At 40.6% G+C, this 19,286-nt stretch overlaps 1 protein-coding gene across 1 annotated transcript in view; it reads left to right on the forward strand.

Moving 5' to 3' along the window:
• Positions 1 to 19,286, forward strand: part of LOC131737005 (uncharacterized) — a 104,232-nt gene that overhangs the window by 56,851 nt on the left and 28,095 nt on the right. The window contains exon 7 of the mRNA XM_059023424.1: positions 2,817 to 2,907. Within this exon, the coding sequence (XP_058879407.1) occupies positions 2,817 to 2,907 (91 nt within the window). The remainder of the gene's footprint in view (positions 1 to 2,816; positions 2,908 to 19,286) is intronic.

Here is a 19,286-nt window from a genome sequence, read left to right on the forward strand (position 1 = left end):
GAAAACTATAATGTGAGTTTGGCAAATTAGATACTAGATGCATAACTGGCCACTTTACTGCAGATCTAACAGGATGTTCTTAACATCTAGCAGGCTGATTACTGTTATCTTGACATTTTGGTCTTCAGTTTGTTTAAAAAAAAGATCAAGGTGAAGCATTTCAGCTCCTTGTGAATTATTATATTATGTAGAACTACAGTGAAAATTACTTGGGATATGCAACACGTTGGAAAAATGCATTCATTAACGTGATGGGAGTAGTTAAAGAATTACGTAAATGGCTAACTTAAAATAACAGTTACATAAACCTTAAACAAAATAATCTGTTTTTTATCAGGCATAATAAACTCACGGCTGCTGTCAGCTTTCACCTTTCAGTCAAGTTTCCAGTACTTTATTTGATATTTTAAAAAGTGTTCTGACATCATACAGAAAAACTGAACCAGATTTTTAATTTTTCTCTACAAACAAAGGTTATAATTATATCAAATCAGATAAAATTCTCCCCAGTCTAAAGGTTTAATAAGAACCAAATGTAGATCATTACCACAATTCCCCGACAGAGATTCAAAGGAAAATATACAGTAGCTTGTTTATAGAAGCCAATGTTGGAACAGGGTACCTCCGACTTGGGGCTGTGCATGAAATAGCTGAGGAAGCAGGCACAATAATTCTTAGCATAAATCTATCATTTATAAACACGCATATAAACACTGTAAGGAAAAATGTAGTAATAAATGTATCTGGTGGTAATATCAAACAGACCTTTCAAAGAAAAGTTTTCCTTCACCCCCTACCCTCATCGTCACCCCTACCCTCATCGTCACTATTTTGTAAGTGACAGCATGCCCACCTATCATAAAGTGTGCATAGTTAATCAGTGGTTCATAGGTGGGCATCATTATGTTATGACCCATTAAACCTGCATCAAATAAATGTGCTTCAAATGAGGGAGAATTATTTCTGAATACCTAAACAACTTCAAGACACTTTTTAGACAACAGAAATGGGTTGTCAACAACTTTAAACTGGAACTTAAATGGCTCCCCTTTACATTCCTATGGATACATGTCCTTCATTGATATAAATGTTTTTGCAATAGTTCAATGTACAGCTGTATTTTCTGTGCACCACAAGCATGCCTTGTACAGCTGTAATTTCACCCTGAAAAAGATAAGGGCCTTATACGTGTATGGACATCCTTGTTGAATGTTGTCAGTAATAAGAATGTATAGCTCAACTCTTCCCTTCTGGATAATATAGCACTCTGCCTTTAATGCACTTTAACTTGCACTTACCTGCTCCCTATTTTACTGTATTTAATCCTGCACTTAACCCAATCTGTAGTATTTTGTATTTCACTTGCACTCGTATCTAACCCTTATGTAACTATCAACACTGTTATCCGCTCTTGAACTGCCCCGATATCAAATCGTACTGTGTTTTGTATTTGCTCTTATTAGGACTGAAGTCATTGTATTTTGTATCTTGCTCTTAATTGTACTGTAATTATTTATATGTATTTTTTGTATACAACTGTAAGTTGCCCTGGGTAAGGGTGTTTGCTAAGAAATTATTATTAATAATAATAATAATAATAATAATAATAATAATAATAATAATAATAATAAGTATAGGTCTGTAGCAGGGTGGTAGAGAACCGTCTTGTGTAAATGTATTTATTTATTTTTAGAACGGGGTTTCCCCCTCCGCCCCTGTGTTATTTTGTATTTGTTTTGTATTATTATTATTGTTATGTATTTATGTATAGGTGACGGCGAAGCGCCGTGGGTATTGTTTTAGTATTTATTTATTGTTTCGTAAATATGACGGCATAGCCGTGCACCGTAGGTTTTGTTATTGTTTTGTTTTGTTTTATTTAAAAGTGTTCTGGCAGAGGCGAGATTGGTGCTCGTCCTCTGCCAGGAATTATTTAAAAACCTCGTGCAGAAGGTGGCCATCTCCCGAATTAATTAAGTGATTTAATTTGTTGCTAATCGGGAGATGGTCACCTGCATAAAAGCCTGCAGCTCGCTGCACTCAAGGTGTGGGTGTTAGAGCGGAGAGAGCGAGCGAGGAGCGAGAGAATGAAACTAAACGAAAAAGAAAATCCAGGAACAGTGAGGGCTACTGCCCAGCCTGACCTGGATCATTTATTATTATTTTGTGTTCGAGATTTTTGTTTTGTTTGAACTTTGTTTTTGCTCTGTCAGCACAGTGTTTTTGTGTTTAAATATTTTATTTATTTTTGTATTATTTGAATAAAACGGCGCCGCCGAGTCTTTTGTTTTGAAACTGCAGTACTTATCTGGTGTTAGTGTTTTTTCAGTTCCTGCTTCTGGCCTGGCGTCAGACGACTCAGCCAGCCTGTCACAAGGTCACACACGGTGAAAAAAACTGTCTATTAAAAAAAGTTGTTTGGGGAAAAAAACATTGCTAGTAAATAAAAAAAATAAAAAATATGCCAAGTCCCTCAGGATTCTAAAATCAAATACTTTTTTATGATTCTTTCAAATTTGTTATTGCTTTTGTGGAGTTCTCTAGCAGATTACAACTAGTTAACAAGAGTAGAACCTACCGTTTTCTGCTATTCCATTTGACCCACCATTATCATTAAAATTAGCATTCATGGGGTAAATTCCTTTGTTATTAAAGTGAGTATTTTTTACAGTGCCATTATATAATACAGATTGGTGCAATTTGAAACCATTTCTAAAAGTATCAATTTTTCTGGTCCATGGCATCGACCAACGACCAATTGCCTTGGTGTTGTAATACTGTGAGTAACAGGTTGCATTTTTTTTTTTTGCTTGTAGGACTGTGGGACCTCCTCCAGACACAACAATGACAAATGGAATAGTTCAGGTGAAAGTTATAAACTGCACACAGTGGAAAAATATGAACACGGTGAGTCATCAAACCCTATACGATAGGCTGTGGTTTAAAACCTTTTTCTTTATTATTAATTTTTTAAGTTCACAGAACAGGAGCAAAGGCTGTTTGTGTGGAAATGGAGAGAGAAAAGAGTGCTTGAACTTACTGGGATTGAATGGGGCTGGAGCTGCTGGCCAAAATATATTGGAAAAGCGTGTTGCATCCCCAGAGGGAACTGGAAATAGGAACAAAAAAAGAAGAAAGCAAAGAGGTCTCCCCCATATTTCTCGGAACAAACCTAGCTCTGTAGATTATGTTGTTGAGTGAATCGGCATCACTTTTCTAAAGGTGTTTTTCAAAAAGCTGTTTAACATGCTAATGTAAATGAACTGGCTCATTTAGCAGATTTATTGAAGAAAAAAAAAATCTTTTGCGCCTAAACCTGTTAAGATTTTGATTGTGTTCATAATAATTCCTTAGTGGCTGTTTACTACTTCCACAGTTGAGCCATCTAAGCAATTTATCAGAAAAACAGACCTTCTCGTCAGACCAGTCTAGCATTCCCCAAAACATATTTAATACAACCTCATCCTTTAACAGAAATGAACATGCTCTGACTTTAAGATGTTTTATAACAACCACTGAGAAATATCACAGTGCTTTTTAAAAATAAATCTCGAAACTGCATGGAAAAAAGTGGCATAATAAACTAACCAGAACTATTTAAATCTGTTGCATTCCAATTTACAATGGCCTGACTTAAACACAGGAAACTGAAAATGTTGTCTCAGGGGGGTGTTTTCCCCCTGAAGCTCATTCAGCTTCTGAGACAAAACACAAATTAAAAAAAGGGATCACAGGACTAAATGCTCCGTAATCAGCACTTCACTATAAAACATTGCATATATTAATTACTAAAAATATACAACATACAATGTGATAGTTAAGATTGAATTGTATTTATGAGGGCCTCAATTGGTTAAATAAGGTAATTACAGTCTGCAAAACTGTCAAAGAAGATGGAACTTCCAACAAGGAGTAGATAAAAGGAGTAGATAAAAGTATACATTGGTCTCTGTAATGCAAGTTGTAACTAAGTTAATCCATTGTATACATTGTAATGTATATTAGTTATTGTATATGGTTTGCAAAGGCTTGCTGTAACCTGCATATTCTACTCAGGAAAGGTCATGGAAACTACAGTAGATGATTCAGGTAAAAGGTTTCTTTTGTCAAGTTAAATCATGAAAATCATTCAAAGAGATTCTAATGTTTAATGGTTCAACTAAATTACATTTTAGGATGTATGGTTCTTCACATCTCACAATACAGTGTGTTTTCTTACTTAGTTTGTGTGTTTTTAGGCCTCCTTTTATTGGAAACAGTAAGGGAAATCTTGGAAGCCTATTGTGCCAGACCTGTCATACTTTATTACAAAAACCTGATTTTGTTAAAAAAAAGACCTTTGATCAATTCAAATATGTAACTCGTCACTTTTTTTAAGAGAAACCTTACAAGCACTGGTATTCGTGTGCTTCTGAGCTCAGTGGGAACTTGAGAAAGTCTCCTGGACTTTTTGGGATATGATTTATTGTTGGGAGCGTTTATGACTAGAAATGAAGCCTGCCATTAAAAAGATCTCCAAGAAAAAGGATTAGAAGGGATAACTTCGTCCTTGTTGAGAGTTTCCATGGAGATGCCATGCTGATCCCAGGTTGGGTTAGGCAAAGCATACAGGCCTGTCAGCTTTCTGTGCTGTGGCCTTGGAACCTGTCCAAGAGGATAGTGGGGATTTGTTGCTGTCAATTTATTTTGTATTTTATAAGCGCAGGTAACAAAAGCACTGCTTGTTGAGGGCAAGGCTTTCTTTTAGTTGTTATTTTCACCCCTTATTAAAATGTACCCATTTGAAAGATGGAACATAAACAGGGAGCTACTGAAAAGCACTGGGAGAACACAGCTGTCATATAGCTTGCTGTATTGGCAAGTACTTAAAGCTCACTGAGCAGAGCCACACTCTAGTGTGGCTAGAAAATATTAAACACCCAGACGCCGCAATTACTGGACTACTAGATAGTGCATCTTTGCATATTCATATATATAAATCAAGAATTAGCATGCCAATATATTCCTGCAGGACTACAGTGAGACTTAAAATGTAATGGTAGTAAATTTAAGCGGAAAATATAATTTTAATATACAAACACTCTATGTGCCCAGTTTTGAAGCAAGTGCAAATCTGAAGCAAGATAAATTATCTGAAATGAATAAAAAAAAATATATACACAGGGTAAAACTAGCAAGAAACAAAAACATCACATTTTTATCACTGAAGTCATTTTATTCCTCTCTGAAAATTAGTTTTGCCTTTGCACTTGCTCAAAATAGGGTCTTGTAGGTAATAATGTATTAGTCTTATGTATTTAACAACTTGCAATAGTTTCCATCCAATGTATACTGAACATTATTTAATTTGAAATAGGTATAGGATGCTGTGTATCTGCCTGTATACATTTCCCATTTTAAGTTAAAGTACTGTTTGCTTTGAAACAACCAATAGACCACCAATAAACCAATACATTAATACAGTAATACAAATAAGTGTCTATTAAAATATGTATTGTAGAGAGAATAACTATAGTGAAATAAAAAATTATTTTAGGGTAACACATTCTCTGTGTTACTTTATTTTGGAATTTGCCTTTTCAATCAACTTGGGAGTTGGCAATTATTAAATCGTTTGTCTGGATCTAATGTTTGTTTTTCTTTTCCATGTTTACATTTTGCTATACTTTTACCATGGGGTACTTACTGCAGTAACATTTTATAAGGATATTTGTTTCCTACTATATCTATTTCAACATATCTAAACAAATCCCAGAAATGACAACATTTTACCAATGGGTGCCTTTTTAAATATCCTTTGTACTCAATGCATGTAAGTCCGTTGTGCTTTACGTTGTTTTACTGTATATCTCTGTGGTTTTAAAGTTTTCTCCAGTGAGAAGGTAAAACAACACAGGTAAAAGCAGGAATTGACAGGCTGTGGCTGGGGGTAAATGTTCAGTTGCTTCATCTTTCACAGGAGATGTTACCAAAGTCCCAGGATGTGAGTAAAAAAAAAAAATACATGTACTTGATATAAATGCAAAGCATCAGAGATGTGATCAATTTAGTACCGAAATTAAAGTCACAAGTGTCTTAGCTGGAGGTGGGGTGAAAAAAAGGACAGAGTTGAACAGAATATCTCTAAAGAAAGACTCCCGTGCAGAAAGTTAAGTATCTTGGCCAAGAGTCTCGATTCTAAGCATAAAGCAACAGGTGTTGCTCGATAGCTCTTCTGTAATGGCCTCATCACAATCACAAGGATCTGTATTAGCTAGAAGAGTTTACAGCATGTTAATGATTGGCTTTTGTGATTGGTAAAGTAAAATGAGTTGTAAACATAAAATAAAATATTCTAGCACTTTGTATAATGAAAGAGGGATATTAAAAAAGGAAGACGTTGTGGGATTGTTAAATCCTTAAAAAAATAGGGTGATGTGTAATAGGGACTGCCAGAAAAAAACTTGGCTGATGTTGTTCCCTGTTTATTTTTATTATTTTATTTTATTTATTGCAATAATAGCTTCTACAGTAACATGGTTTTTGTATTGTCCGTTATAACCACATTCTCATTGAGTTTGATTGTACACAATCGCACAGTGCTACCAAATGGTCAAATGTTGTAATTGCTACAATGATCTTAAATAGGTAAGTCAAATGCATTTTTTTTGCACTCCTTTGTATTAATTTGGCTTTGTATAGCTGTGCTACAGTAATGGGATTTAGGGCTTCCCAGAGTCAAATAGACAACAGCCAAAGATGAATGCTGTAACAGTGTACACATAATTATAATGTGATAACTTGTAATGTGATATTTTATAATGCAATACTTTGTACTGTGATACTTTGTAACAATTGTAAGTCGCCCTGGATAAGGGCATCTGCTAAGAAATAAATCAATAATAATAATAATAATAATAATAATCCTCCACTGCCCTGTCATGATCAGTGTATCCATTTACAGGTAAGGTACTGACTCTCAACATACCTTTTCAGGCACTGTAAGCCAAGGTAGCCAAGAATGTGAAGTGTGCAACTGGAATAGTGTTGAGAGCACCACCTGACATGTAGTTTAATTAATCCCCAGATGGAAATTATTTATAGCCGCTGTTCCCAAGGCAGGATTGAATCTGGATTCCCCTTGATCAGTGGCAGTTCTTATATGGGTTTGATTAATTCTTAAGACGACTAAACATTAAGATTTGCTTAAGAAAATACATGTTCCATCTATTTGCAGATGGAAGTACTATGTATAATCAAGATATATAGGTATACCAGCTCTATTATTGTAAACACGCACTGTATAATTATGTTTTCATCATCTATGCTTTTCACAATTTTGATTTATCTGTGGGTGTTTCCACATTACAGAGGCATTAGTGTTTCTTATCACTTCACCCCCTTGACTTGGTTTCTTTGTCCTGTTTTCCCATGTTGGGTGTCTGTTTAGTATTTTTTTTTTGTTGGTTGCTGCTTAAAATGCACATCAGTGTTTAGACCACAATGACGTCAACCCTATCAGGAACCTGGGGCCATAATCAAGTTATTGCGTGTGTGCTTTCAAACCAAACCCTTCTGGCTTGGGAAAACTAACCAGAGGGATGTACACAAATCCAAAACCCACCCACAGTAAATCATTTTTAACTGTTTTTTTTGTTTGTTTTTTTCTAAGTGGTACTTACAGAGTTTGTGTTTAACACTATTGCAGAGCAGAAATAAAGCAAATAATATTTGTATTTGTCTATAAATTAGTCATTATTCAAACATTATTCTCTATAAATTGGCTTAGACATTTCAGATTGGCAATTTATAATATCCAAGTGATGGTAAGGCATTTATGCAAAATATTTTTTTTCCACATTTTGTTAAATAATCTTCCCCTTAAGGGGAGCTTGTATTAATTTGTCAACCTGCCACCGTTGCATTTTCTGATACTACCTGCTGATATCTCATAAACCATTGAAGTTAGCAATTTTCAGTGTTGTGGATGATAAAGTCAGAACGCTTTGAATTATTGTCTCCATTCTCAGTATCCTGCACGGGTGTATTCTGTGATTCAAGTTCGATTGTGGGTGTCGTACAAGAAAATGAAACCTTTCCTGACAATTTTTTTTTTTTTTGCCAAGGTTTTTTTTTTTAACCGTGAAACTTCTAATATGCTGACATATTGAGGTCATGTAACTTTTAAAGTTTAAGTTGCATACAGACAGTACACTTTATGTTAGTATCTTAATGTTTGATACATAGTTGTATTCTTTGATTTTCTTATGTAAGTTCCATTAACAGTGTTGTCCAGTAAGAATGAACTCTTTCAATGCCACATAGCTTTAGGCTCTGGAGAGATCTATGCTGCAAACCAGATGCTTTGACATAGGCTCTTCATAGTTGGTACACAATTGTATTCTCTGATTCTCTCAATATGGTGCCATTATAGGTCGTGTCCAGTGAACATTAACCCTTTCAGTGTTACATTGTTTTAACCTCTGGATATGTCAATGATACAATATCTTTCACATACATTTAATGCATGTTTACAAACCATTTGATCTGATATGACATGCCCCTTAGGTTACAGTATGGGGAATGTTTTGTTTTTACCATTTCTAGTTTAGATTGCAGTGATCTATTTTCTCATGGACACTATTGGTCAATTAAGTCTATACAATGGAAACCAGCCAATGGGTATTTGTTGCTAATCTGCAAGCACTTATTTTCAATAGAATGGCCCCATCCTAACAATCTATATAGTAAAAGGCACGTATGCTTTAGTATGCTTTAAAACATGTAGGCACAATGTAGCCTACTTTGATTATGCCTGTGCTATAATATACTGCTTGGGTTGGGGCTTATGTTTCATTGTAGTAAATAATTACTATTAAAACCACAGCCTTTTTACCAATGATGTAATACATCTTCACATCCCTTCTTCTCCATCTCAAAACAGATACTGTTCCATTGAATCTTTAGAAAACAATAATAAATAGAATAGAGATATATTCTGGATACTTTGTAAGTGCCGGGCTGCAGTACTCAGTCCTGAGATTAATCCTGCAGCGACTAAGAATTACCTGGAGGTTTCATTTTCACAGAAAATAAAAAGTAGCTTTTCATGTTTCTGTCTGTAAATTATAAGTGTACTTAGTTATATCTACATGCTTTTTGAGACACATTGGGTGCCACATTACAAGGTTTGCACCAACAACAGACTTTTAACTTTATAATGTTAGCAAATTTAAACATTAGTTGAACCACAACTTCCCCAAAGATAAATCATAAAAACGGTTTGCTCATTAAACACCACAGTATGATTATTTTAATTTAGTCAGAAACTGTGTCATTTAAGTACAGTCAAAATACAAAAAGTGGAAGTTGTGGTAATTTGGGCCAGTAATCCACATGTTTATTGCGCTTTGTGATGGTGATCCACTATGAAAGGCGCTATATAAAATAAAGATTGATTGTGCACAAAACTACTGAAGCATTGTCTTAGTTTCATATCCAGCATGTCAGTGATGTTTCATAGTTCACTATAGCTGCTTTTTTAAAAAAAAAAAAACAACTTTCAGTTAATGTTCCCAGTCACGTGCTAAAAATAGGCTCCTGACATAATCAGTGAAGAGTATTTTCCTAGAACTTCAGGATCATGGCCCTTTTTTTTTTTTTTTACATTTGATGGATGTATTCTTGTAATCCCCTCCCCATAATGGACTGCACTGATTGGAAACTATTTATTTTCTGTCACCTTCTACATTCCTCCTAGCAGATGGGTTGAGAAACAACACCCTTGTCTTTTGAGGTGCTGTCACAAAGACGGCTGGAGTGGGTGGCGTCAGACCAGAAAGGAATACACAGACAGACAGTGGTGATGAGTAATGCTGAGTGCAATGGTGGCACTCAGCGTTTATTAAACGAAATAAAAGGTTTAAACAGACAGAACACAAAACAGGACACGGCACTTGCGCCAAAATAAATATTTAAACAAAACGAACCAACACTTAACAAACGGTGCACGGAGACAAACAAACACGGTGAGTACAACACTTATATTTACTTTTCTTTTACTTATTTTAACTCCCCTCTCTCTCTCGTTCTCCACTCTCGAACACCCAACCTCGAGTGAGTCAAAATGTGTCTATATATACTGTTGTGCTGGGATTCAATTACTAATTAATTATTCACTTGACTCCCAGCACGTGAATGAATTACGTACAACCCTGTGCTCACATATTAATTACTTTAAATGCACGTGCAGTGATGTGCAATCCCGTGCCTAAATACAATTATACATTTTAAATACTTGTGTTACACAGACCCGTTTATATCCCGTGTACCAATGACTATACACCAACATTTAACACACCACACGCAACATACAGCATATAACACACAAATGCACACAGGGGCGGGGCACATTGCCACATATACCCCACCTTGTGCGCAGCACACATGGCCTCAACGGCCACCTCCCCCCTTAAAAACCCAGCAGTCCAGGACAAAGTCTCGGGCTGGGAAGGGAGGCTTCAGTGGGCCCATGGCTGGCAATGCTGTCAGCACCCCTGCCGGTAGTGGCACGGCTGACAGCATGCTGGTCCACTCCTGCAGCGAAATTGCTGCGGGGGATGCTGGTCTCCTGACCTCTCCCCCTTTCTTCGTAGCCGGTAGCTCCCCTTGGTGGGGCTCTGACCACAGTACTTCCGGCAGCGAAGAAGCTGCAGTGGGAGCAGGTCTCCGGACCTCCCCCACGATCTCCGGCAGCGAAACCGCTGCAGTGGGAGCAGGTCTCCTGACCTCCCCCACCTTCTTCATGGCCGGCAGCTCCCCTTGGTGGGGTTCCGGCCACAGTACTTCCTGCTGCGATGCGGAGCAACAGGCAGCCCCAGGCGATGCGGAGCGACAGGCAGCCCCAGGCGATGCGGCGTGACAGGCAGCCCCAGGCGATGCCAGACAGGCATCCTTGGGAGAAGCGTGGCAAGCATCCTTGGGCGAAGCGAGGCAGGCATCCTTGGGCGAAGCGAGGCAGGCATCCTTGAGCGAAGCGAGGCAGGGAGTCAGGACAAGCTGGGGTGCGGGTGTCGGCCCTCTTCTCGGCCTCTGCGGCCAGGCGGTCCTTCCCCGTGCTTCCCTCAGCAGCCTATGCAAGGGCTGCTGAGGACCGCCAGCATCTAGTCCTGGTCCTTCTGGTGAAGGGAGAGGCAACTCCTGCTCCTCTCCCCCTGATGGTGATGGAGGCAGAGGCAGCTCCTGCTGCTCTGCTCCTGGCGGTGGAGGTGGCGGAGGCAGAGGCAGCTCCGGCTGCTCTACTCCTGCCGGTGAAGGTGGGAGCTGCGTGTAGTCTCCTGGCGACGAAGGTGGGAGCAGCGTGTAGTCTCCTGGCGATGGAGGTGGGAGCAGCGTGTAGTCTTCCCCTTTTGCAGGGGACTGGTGCTGCTCTGCCTCTCTTGCAGGGGACTGGTGCGGCTCTGCCTTTCTTGCAGGGGACTGGTGCGGCTCTGCCTCTGAAGGGGAAACCAGCAGGCATTCTTCCTCTGCAGGTGGAGATGGGGACAGCAGGCATTTTCGCTCTGCTGGTGGAGATGGGGCCAGCAGGCATTTTCCCTCTGCTGGTGGAGATGGGGACAGCAGGCATTCTCCCACTGCTGGTGGAGATGGGGACAGCAGGCATTCTCCCTCTGCTGGTGGACATGGGGACAGCAGGCATTCTTCCTCTGCTGGTGGAGGTGGAACCAGCAGGCATTCTCTCTCTGCTGGCAGCTTGGGTCCTAGGGCTGTGGAAGCCCCGACTTCCCTCTCTTTGGGCTGTGGACACACCGACTCCTCCCTTTTGGGCTGTGGACACACCTACTCCTCTCTTTTGGGCTGTGGACGCACCGACTCCTCCCTTTTGGGCTGTGGACATTCGGGCTCCTCCCACTCAGACACAGGACGTTCGGGCTCCTCCCACTCAGGCGTAGGACGTTCTGGCTCCTCCCGCTTGGGTTGTGGACACTCAGGCTCCTCCCGCTTGGGCTGTGGACGCTCTGGCTCCTCCCGCTTGGGCTGTGGATGCTCAGGCTCCTCCCGCTTGGGCTGTGGATGCTCAGGCTCCTCCCACTCAGGTACTGGCGAGCTGGCATAGGGGCATCCCAACCAGTCGTGTCCCCCTTCCTCACATCGCCCACACCAGCTCTGTGGCACCTCGGAGCAGTCCCTCCAGTGGTGATCCACCTTTCCGCACCAGGTGCACCAGGGGAACAGGTTCTCTGGCTCCTCTGGCCGCTGTTGCAGTTGTGGTTGGGGCGGTGGAAGCAGCAGTCTACCTCCCCCTGCTGGTGGTGGAGACTGAGGCGACCCCTGCTCCTCCCTCTCCTGATGGACAGGGCAGCGGGCCAGGTAGTGCTCACCTCCGCAGATGGGGCATAGTTGGGGTAGCTGTCCGAGGGGGTACCAGGGGCAGTTGGTGCTGGAATGCCCAGGCTCAGCGCAGCAGTAACACCCGGGCTGCTGTTCCTCCGGCTGGTGTTGTGGTTGCTGTTGCAGCTTTCCTTTCCCCGTTCTTTTCCTTCTCCCTACCTTCCTCCCTTGAGCTGGTTTCTCCTCCTCTTGGAAAGGGCAGACAACCACTGTGTGCCCGTATACTCCACAAGCAAGGCACCAGCCTTGGTCCTCCAGGCCCCCGAGGAGATCCTCCAGCTCACTGCAGCCATCTCTCCAGCTATCCATTTTTTTTTTTTGATAAGTACCCTTTCTGGCCTGAGTCTGGAGGCGCTGTCGTCCCGGTTCTGACACCACGTGTCACAAAGACGGCCGGAGTGGGTGGCGTCAAACCAGAAAGGAATACATAGACAGACAGTGGTGATGAGTAATGCTGAGTGCAATGGTGGCACTCAGCGTTTATTAAACGAAATAAAAGGTTTAAACAGACAGAACACAAAACAGGACACGGCACTTGCGCCAAAATAAATATTTAAACAAAACAAACCAACACTTAACAAACGGTGCACGGAGACAAACAAACACGGTGAGTACAACACTTATATGTACTTTTCTTTTACTTATTTTAACTGCTCTCTCTGTCTCGTTCTCCACTCTCGAAACACCCAACCCCGAGTGAGTCAAAATGTGTCTATATATACTGTTGTGCTGGGATTCAATTACTAATTAATTATTCACTTGACTCCCAGCACGTGAATGAATTACGTGCAACCCCGTGCTCACATATTAATTACTTTAAATGCACGTGCAGTGATGTGCAATCCCGTGCCTAAATACAATTATACATTTTAAATACTTGTGTTTATATCCCGTGTACCAATGACTATACACCAACATTTAACACACCACACGCAACATACAACATATAACACACAAATGCACACAGGGGCGGGGCACATTGCCACAGGTGCTTTTTGGACTCTTCTACAGTTTGTGTCAGTTGTTTTAGTTTGAAACGGAAATATCTGTAATTCAGTACATTCCCATGATCTGTTTAATAACCAGTAAATCTAATATATAAACAACCAAAGCTCTACCTATGTTATCATACAGGCTTAAATAGTCATTCCAGAAAAGATGTTGCAAGCTCACTAAATTTAATTGAGGGGTGTTTTGCTAACGATGTTGAAATTAAAATGGAGCTCACTCTCAGTAATAGCTTGAGAGTTGAATATCTGTAGGACATTTCTGTTACTAAATGGAATATGTCTGAGATCAGAGAAAATAGCTGGGTATTTTTATCATAGCTGGTAATTGTTGGGGCAAGCATTTGCTGAGGATACATTCAACTTAAGACAATGAAAATGTAGAGAAAATAAAACTGATTGGATAAAAAAACTCCCCTCAGTTAAATCAAGTTATTTTTCACTAGTGATAAGCAGACTAGCATTAGTAACTCTTTGAAACCTTTCCAAAATGGTAGCTACATGTATTTTCCTTCCAGAATCTTTGTTACTTGTTGACGTTCGTATATTTTCTCACTTATAATTGAAGTCACACATACTGTTTGAGCTGCATTGCATGCTGAATCTTGACTAGCCAAAGTATACATGACAAATTATCCCAAATGACCACCAACTACAAACAAGTAGTTTTCTTTATGGAAATCAAGCATTCACTTTTTTATTTTACTTGTCTGCAAAACTGAATCATAGAGGCAACAGAATATGAGTTGAATGCTTTAGGTGTATAGCTTTCAGTAAGTCAAAACGTAATCAGGAAACTCTAAATGAAAATATAAGGTTTGTCCCTGAGGCAATGATCGTACTAAAAATTATATATCACGGAATGTCATGTACAATGGCTTAATTTTTGTTCTATATGGACTCTATTCCTGGCATATTTAATTGAACATTCCTTTTTAATTTGAATTCCTCCTTGTTGGTCAACATGTGTTAAAATTCTACTAAGCATTCTGTGCTGAAAGGAAATATTGAACCTTCACAAACCCAGATTAACATTTTTCTTTGACTACCTAATATGACTTGAGTCCAAGAAGTTTGCTAATCCAGGTCTGTGAAACCACCCCTGTATTTTTTTTTTTTTTAATGGCGATCTAACAGGAAAGATACTCTTGATGCCAGCTCTATAATGTTGTACCTTGACAGAAAATCACTATGATAAGAGGTTTTAAAACTTTAGGAACTGAATGTTTTCCAGCTGCTGTCCAGATCTGTTTGAAGAGAACAAAGAGAACATAATTCTATTTGAGGCTTTCAGGATTCAATTAAATGTATTTAATTCTGGATTGCAGGTTTCCTGTTAACTAAAATTGTCCAATTTCCATTATGAGTTGTTGACTTTATTTCTGTTATTTGATTATCAAATCATTATCTCACAATCAGTCTTTTCTCCAGGATGTGGCAGGTGTGTGTTATAGCTTACAATGTAGAGTGGTCACAGTATTTAACAGGACTGGGAATGAAGCCAAAAACCAAGATTTATTTATTTATTTATTTATTTATTTTTGCAGTAGAACCACAGATGATGAACAGGATGACCAGACAAAATGAACAGAAAGAAATGCATTACTTTCTTTATTCGTATTACAAAATCACAACATTTATATATTTTTATTTACACATGGGTGATGAATCAGCTGGATTTTCAACTTTTGCTAAAGAAGAGGGGTTGTCTTCAGAGTATCCGTTTACTCAGATCATGCCTCTTCCCTGCAATGCTGCTTGTTTGGCAGGTGGGAGGATGGTCCGGATACACTATGATGCTCATAAGACAAATTCTCTCTGCTGTGATGCATGCAACATGGGACACAGCAAAAGATAAAGTAATCCACTTCTTGTAACCCTTGTTCAGTCTGCTGATTTTTATGATTGCCATTACATGAGAGTAGATGTTAAAACTTCATGCTGATTTGAACTCGGCTCTCGCCAAGATAAGTACCAACTAAGACGTAGCTTTACAGTAAACTAATGTGATCCATCTGCATCTCCATCCATTTGCATTCCTTCCATCTGATGTAGATATTCTTCTGCCTGGTGTTGATGGCTGAAGTGTAATGCTGGCTCCAGGGATCAGCTTATTTTGCCTCCCCAGCGCATCAGCACAGACAAAGGCTGTGATGCTGGCTCCAGGGATCAACCACAGTGCGGTCTCCCCAGCGCATCAGCATGGCAACCGTCTGGATTGAGCTAAGTAGATGTGACAGGATGGTTTGCCGTGCGCAGGTGTGGTGACATCACAGACCAGGAACACAAACCAAAACAGGTAATGGCGGTGCAAAACTGGAGCGCAACGGCACTCAGTGTTTTATTAAATAATAAAACAAACAGTTTAAACAAAACAAAACAAAACACTACAAGCGAAAAAGGTGCATTGGCCAAACAAACAGAAATAAACAAGTAAGTATTATGCTGGTGTAAAAACCAGCATGCTTTGCAGTTGTTTATGTTTTAATTTCTCTCTCTCCTTGCTCGCTCTACCGTACTCTCCTCTGTACACTCTCCTGAGCGCAGACAGCTGCAGGCTTTTATATTCTGGCCAAGGGGTTAACTAGCCGTTAATTATCTTAAGGATGCGTGACTGTCAGCTAGTTAAATAAATCACTAGCTGATCAGTCACGCATCCTCACAAGGTTTTTAAAATATATACAGTACTGTGCAAAAGTTTTAGGCAGGTGTGAAAAAATGCTGTAAAGTAAGAATGCTTTCAAAAATAGACATGTTAATAGATTATATTTATCAATTAACTAAATGCAAAGTGAGTGAACAGAAGAAAAATCTAAATCAAATCCATATTTGGTGTGACCACCCTTTGCCTTCAAAACAGCATCAATTCTTCTGGGTACACTTGCACAAAGTCAGGGATTTTGTAGGCATATAGTCAGGTGTATGGTTAAACAATTATACCAAACAGGTGCTAATGATCATCAATTCAATATGTAGGTTGAAACACAATCATTAACTGAAACAGAAACAGCTGTGTAGGAGGAATAAAACTGGGTGAGGAACAGCCAAACTCAGCTAACAAGGTGAGGTTGCTGAAGACAGTTTACTGTCAAAAGTCATACACCATGGCAAGACTGAGCACAGCAACAAGACACAAGGTAGTTATACTGCATCAGCAAGGTCTCTCCCAGGCAGAAATTTCAAGGCAGACAGGGGTTTCCAGATGTGCTGTCCAAGCTCTTTTGAAGAAGCACAAAGAAACGGGCAACGTTGAGGACCGTAGACGCAGTGGTCGGCCAAGGAAACTTACTGCAGCAGATGAAAGACACATCATGCTTAGTTCCCTTCGCAATCGGAAGATGTCCAGCAGTGCCATCAGCTCAGAATTGGCAGAAAACAGTGGGACCCTGGTACACCCATCTACTGTCCGGAGAAGTCTGGTCAGAAGTGGCCTTCATGGAAGACTTGCGGCCAAAAAGCCATACCTCCGACGTGGAAACAAGGCCAAGCGACTCAACTATGCACGAAAACACAGGAACTGGGGTGCAGAAAAATGGCAGCAGGTGCTCTGGACTGATGAGTCAAAATTTGAAATATTTGGCTGTAGCAGAAGGCAGTTTGTTCGCTGAAGGGCTGGAGAGCGGTACACGAATGAGTTTCTGCAGGCAACAGTGAAGCATGGTGGAGGTTCCTTGCAAGTTTGGGGCTGCATTTCTGCAAATGGAGTTGGGGATTTGGTCAGAATTAATGGTCTCCTCAATGCTGAGAAGTACAGGCAGATACTTATCCATCATGCAATACCATCAGGGAGGCATCTGATTGGCCCCAAATTTATTCTGCAGCATGACAACGACCCCAAACATACAGCGAAAGTCATTAAGAACTATCTTCAGCGTGAAGAAGAACAAGGAGTCCTGGAAGTGATGGTATGGCCCCCACAGAGCCCTGATCTCAACATCATCGAGTCTGTCTGGGATTACATGAAGAGAGAAGCAACTGAGGCTGCCTAAATCCACAGAAGAACTGTGGTTAGTTCTCCAAGATGTTTGGGCCAACCTACCTGCCGAGTTCCTTCAAAAACTGTGTGCAAGTGTACCTAGAAGAATTGATGCTGTTTTGAAGGCAAAGGGTGGTCACACCAAATATTGATTTGATGTAGATTTTTCTTCTGTTCACTCACTTTGCATTTTGTTAATTGATAAATATAAACTATTAACATGTCTATTTTTGAAAGCATTCTTACTTTACAGCATTTTTTCACACCTGCCTAAAACTTTTGCACAGTACTGTATATGAAACAATAACAAATAATAATCGTCTTCCGCCGTTATATATACATATAAATCATAATATAAATAAATAATAAACAAAGGGGTGGGACATTCCATCACACATGCCACCCCCCTTGTGCGCAGCACACATGGCCTCAAAAGGCCACCTCCCCCCTTAGTCCCCAAAGTCCGCCACAGTAGGGTACATCTCTGGGGTCTTCAAGTGGGCACCTTCCATCCTCTGTGTTTTGTCGACTAGCCCACAACACCTCAAGAGGGCTCGACGGTGATTCTGGCGTCCCAGCATCACCCCCCTCCGCCCCCCACTCAACTCAACACAGCTTACTTACCCGTACATAAGCGTTTCTTTAAAATAAGCCGTTGACCAACATCTGCCAGCATTTTCCAGTCTCTAGCAGCTTCCAGTTGTCCTGGGCAAGGCTTGGTTTTAACACCTTTTCTTGGCGGTTGCTCTTCTGGGTGGAGGAATGTTGTCTTTTGTGTGTAATGTTTTGATGGTACTGGTGGCAACTTATTGGTCATGTTACACTTGTCTTCCAATGCTAAGGCCAAACATCGCAGTACCTGGTCATGGCGTCAAGTAAACCGTCCTTGGCTAAGACCCACCTTACATCCTGTCAAAATGTGCCTTAATGTTGCAGGTGATGAACACAAAGGACATGAGGGATCCTCTCCTACCCAGAGGTTTAGGTTCTGTGGTGATGGGAGAACATCATATGTTGACCTGATGAGGACACTGATCCTGCTCTGTTCCATTGACCATAGGTCTTGCCAGCCAATCTTGTGTTGTTCCACACTCTCCCATCTCATCCATCCTGCGTGGCCTGAGAAACAGCCTTTACGCACCTCATCCTCTCCTCCTGCTTTTGCACCTTGTTGACTACCAGCTTCCTCCGTTGAGCTGGGGCTGCCTTGTGCCAAGAACTGAGACCAAGACCCCCTCCCATGCTGAAATTGCCCCATGATATCACTGATTTAAAGGGCAGCCTTTGCTTCTTCCACAGCTTTCTTTGCCACCCACTTTCTTCCAGTTTTCAACACAGGTGCTGCCTCTCTTACGCATTTGTCGCATGACTCTACTAATGTCATTTCTAGTCGGACCTTGGCGCACTTAAACTCCTCGGTTAGAGCAGAGACTGGTATGGTAGCTGCAGTATTCCTTTACCATAAAGTCCCACTCTGCTGAGGCAGCGTGGAACTCCCAACCATTTCCTGACGTATGAACTGATCAAAGCTTCCAGCTTCTCTATTGTTGTCAAAGAAACCTTGTACACAGTCAGTGGCCACAGCAGCCTCGGTAGTAGACCAAACTGAAAGCACCAGAGTTTTAGTTTGCCCGGTAAAGTGCTGCTGTCTATGCTCTTCAACCCTTCCACTGCTTGTTGTCTAACTTCTCCCACACAAATTGTGTCCTTTAGATCCCCATCGTACCATCTCCCAAGAATTTCACTGGCTTCTCAGACACTGTTGGTATTGGCTCACCATTAATGTAGAACATTTTATCTTCTACTTTACCTTTAATTATAGAGATGCTCCTTGATTTAGTGGGCTTGAATTGCATTCGTGCCCATTCAATGTTATTGGTTAATTTGCCCAATAACCGATTTATGCTTGAATTGGTGGTAGTCGCATTCCAGAA

This window comes from Acipenser ruthenus, chromosome 4 (genome assembly GCF_902713425.1).
Source record: "Acipenser ruthenus chromosome 4, fAciRut3.2 maternal haplotype, whole genome shotgun sequence".
Taxonomy (NCBI): domain Eukaryota; kingdom Metazoa; phylum Chordata; class Actinopteri; order Acipenseriformes; family Acipenseridae; genus Acipenser; species Acipenser ruthenus.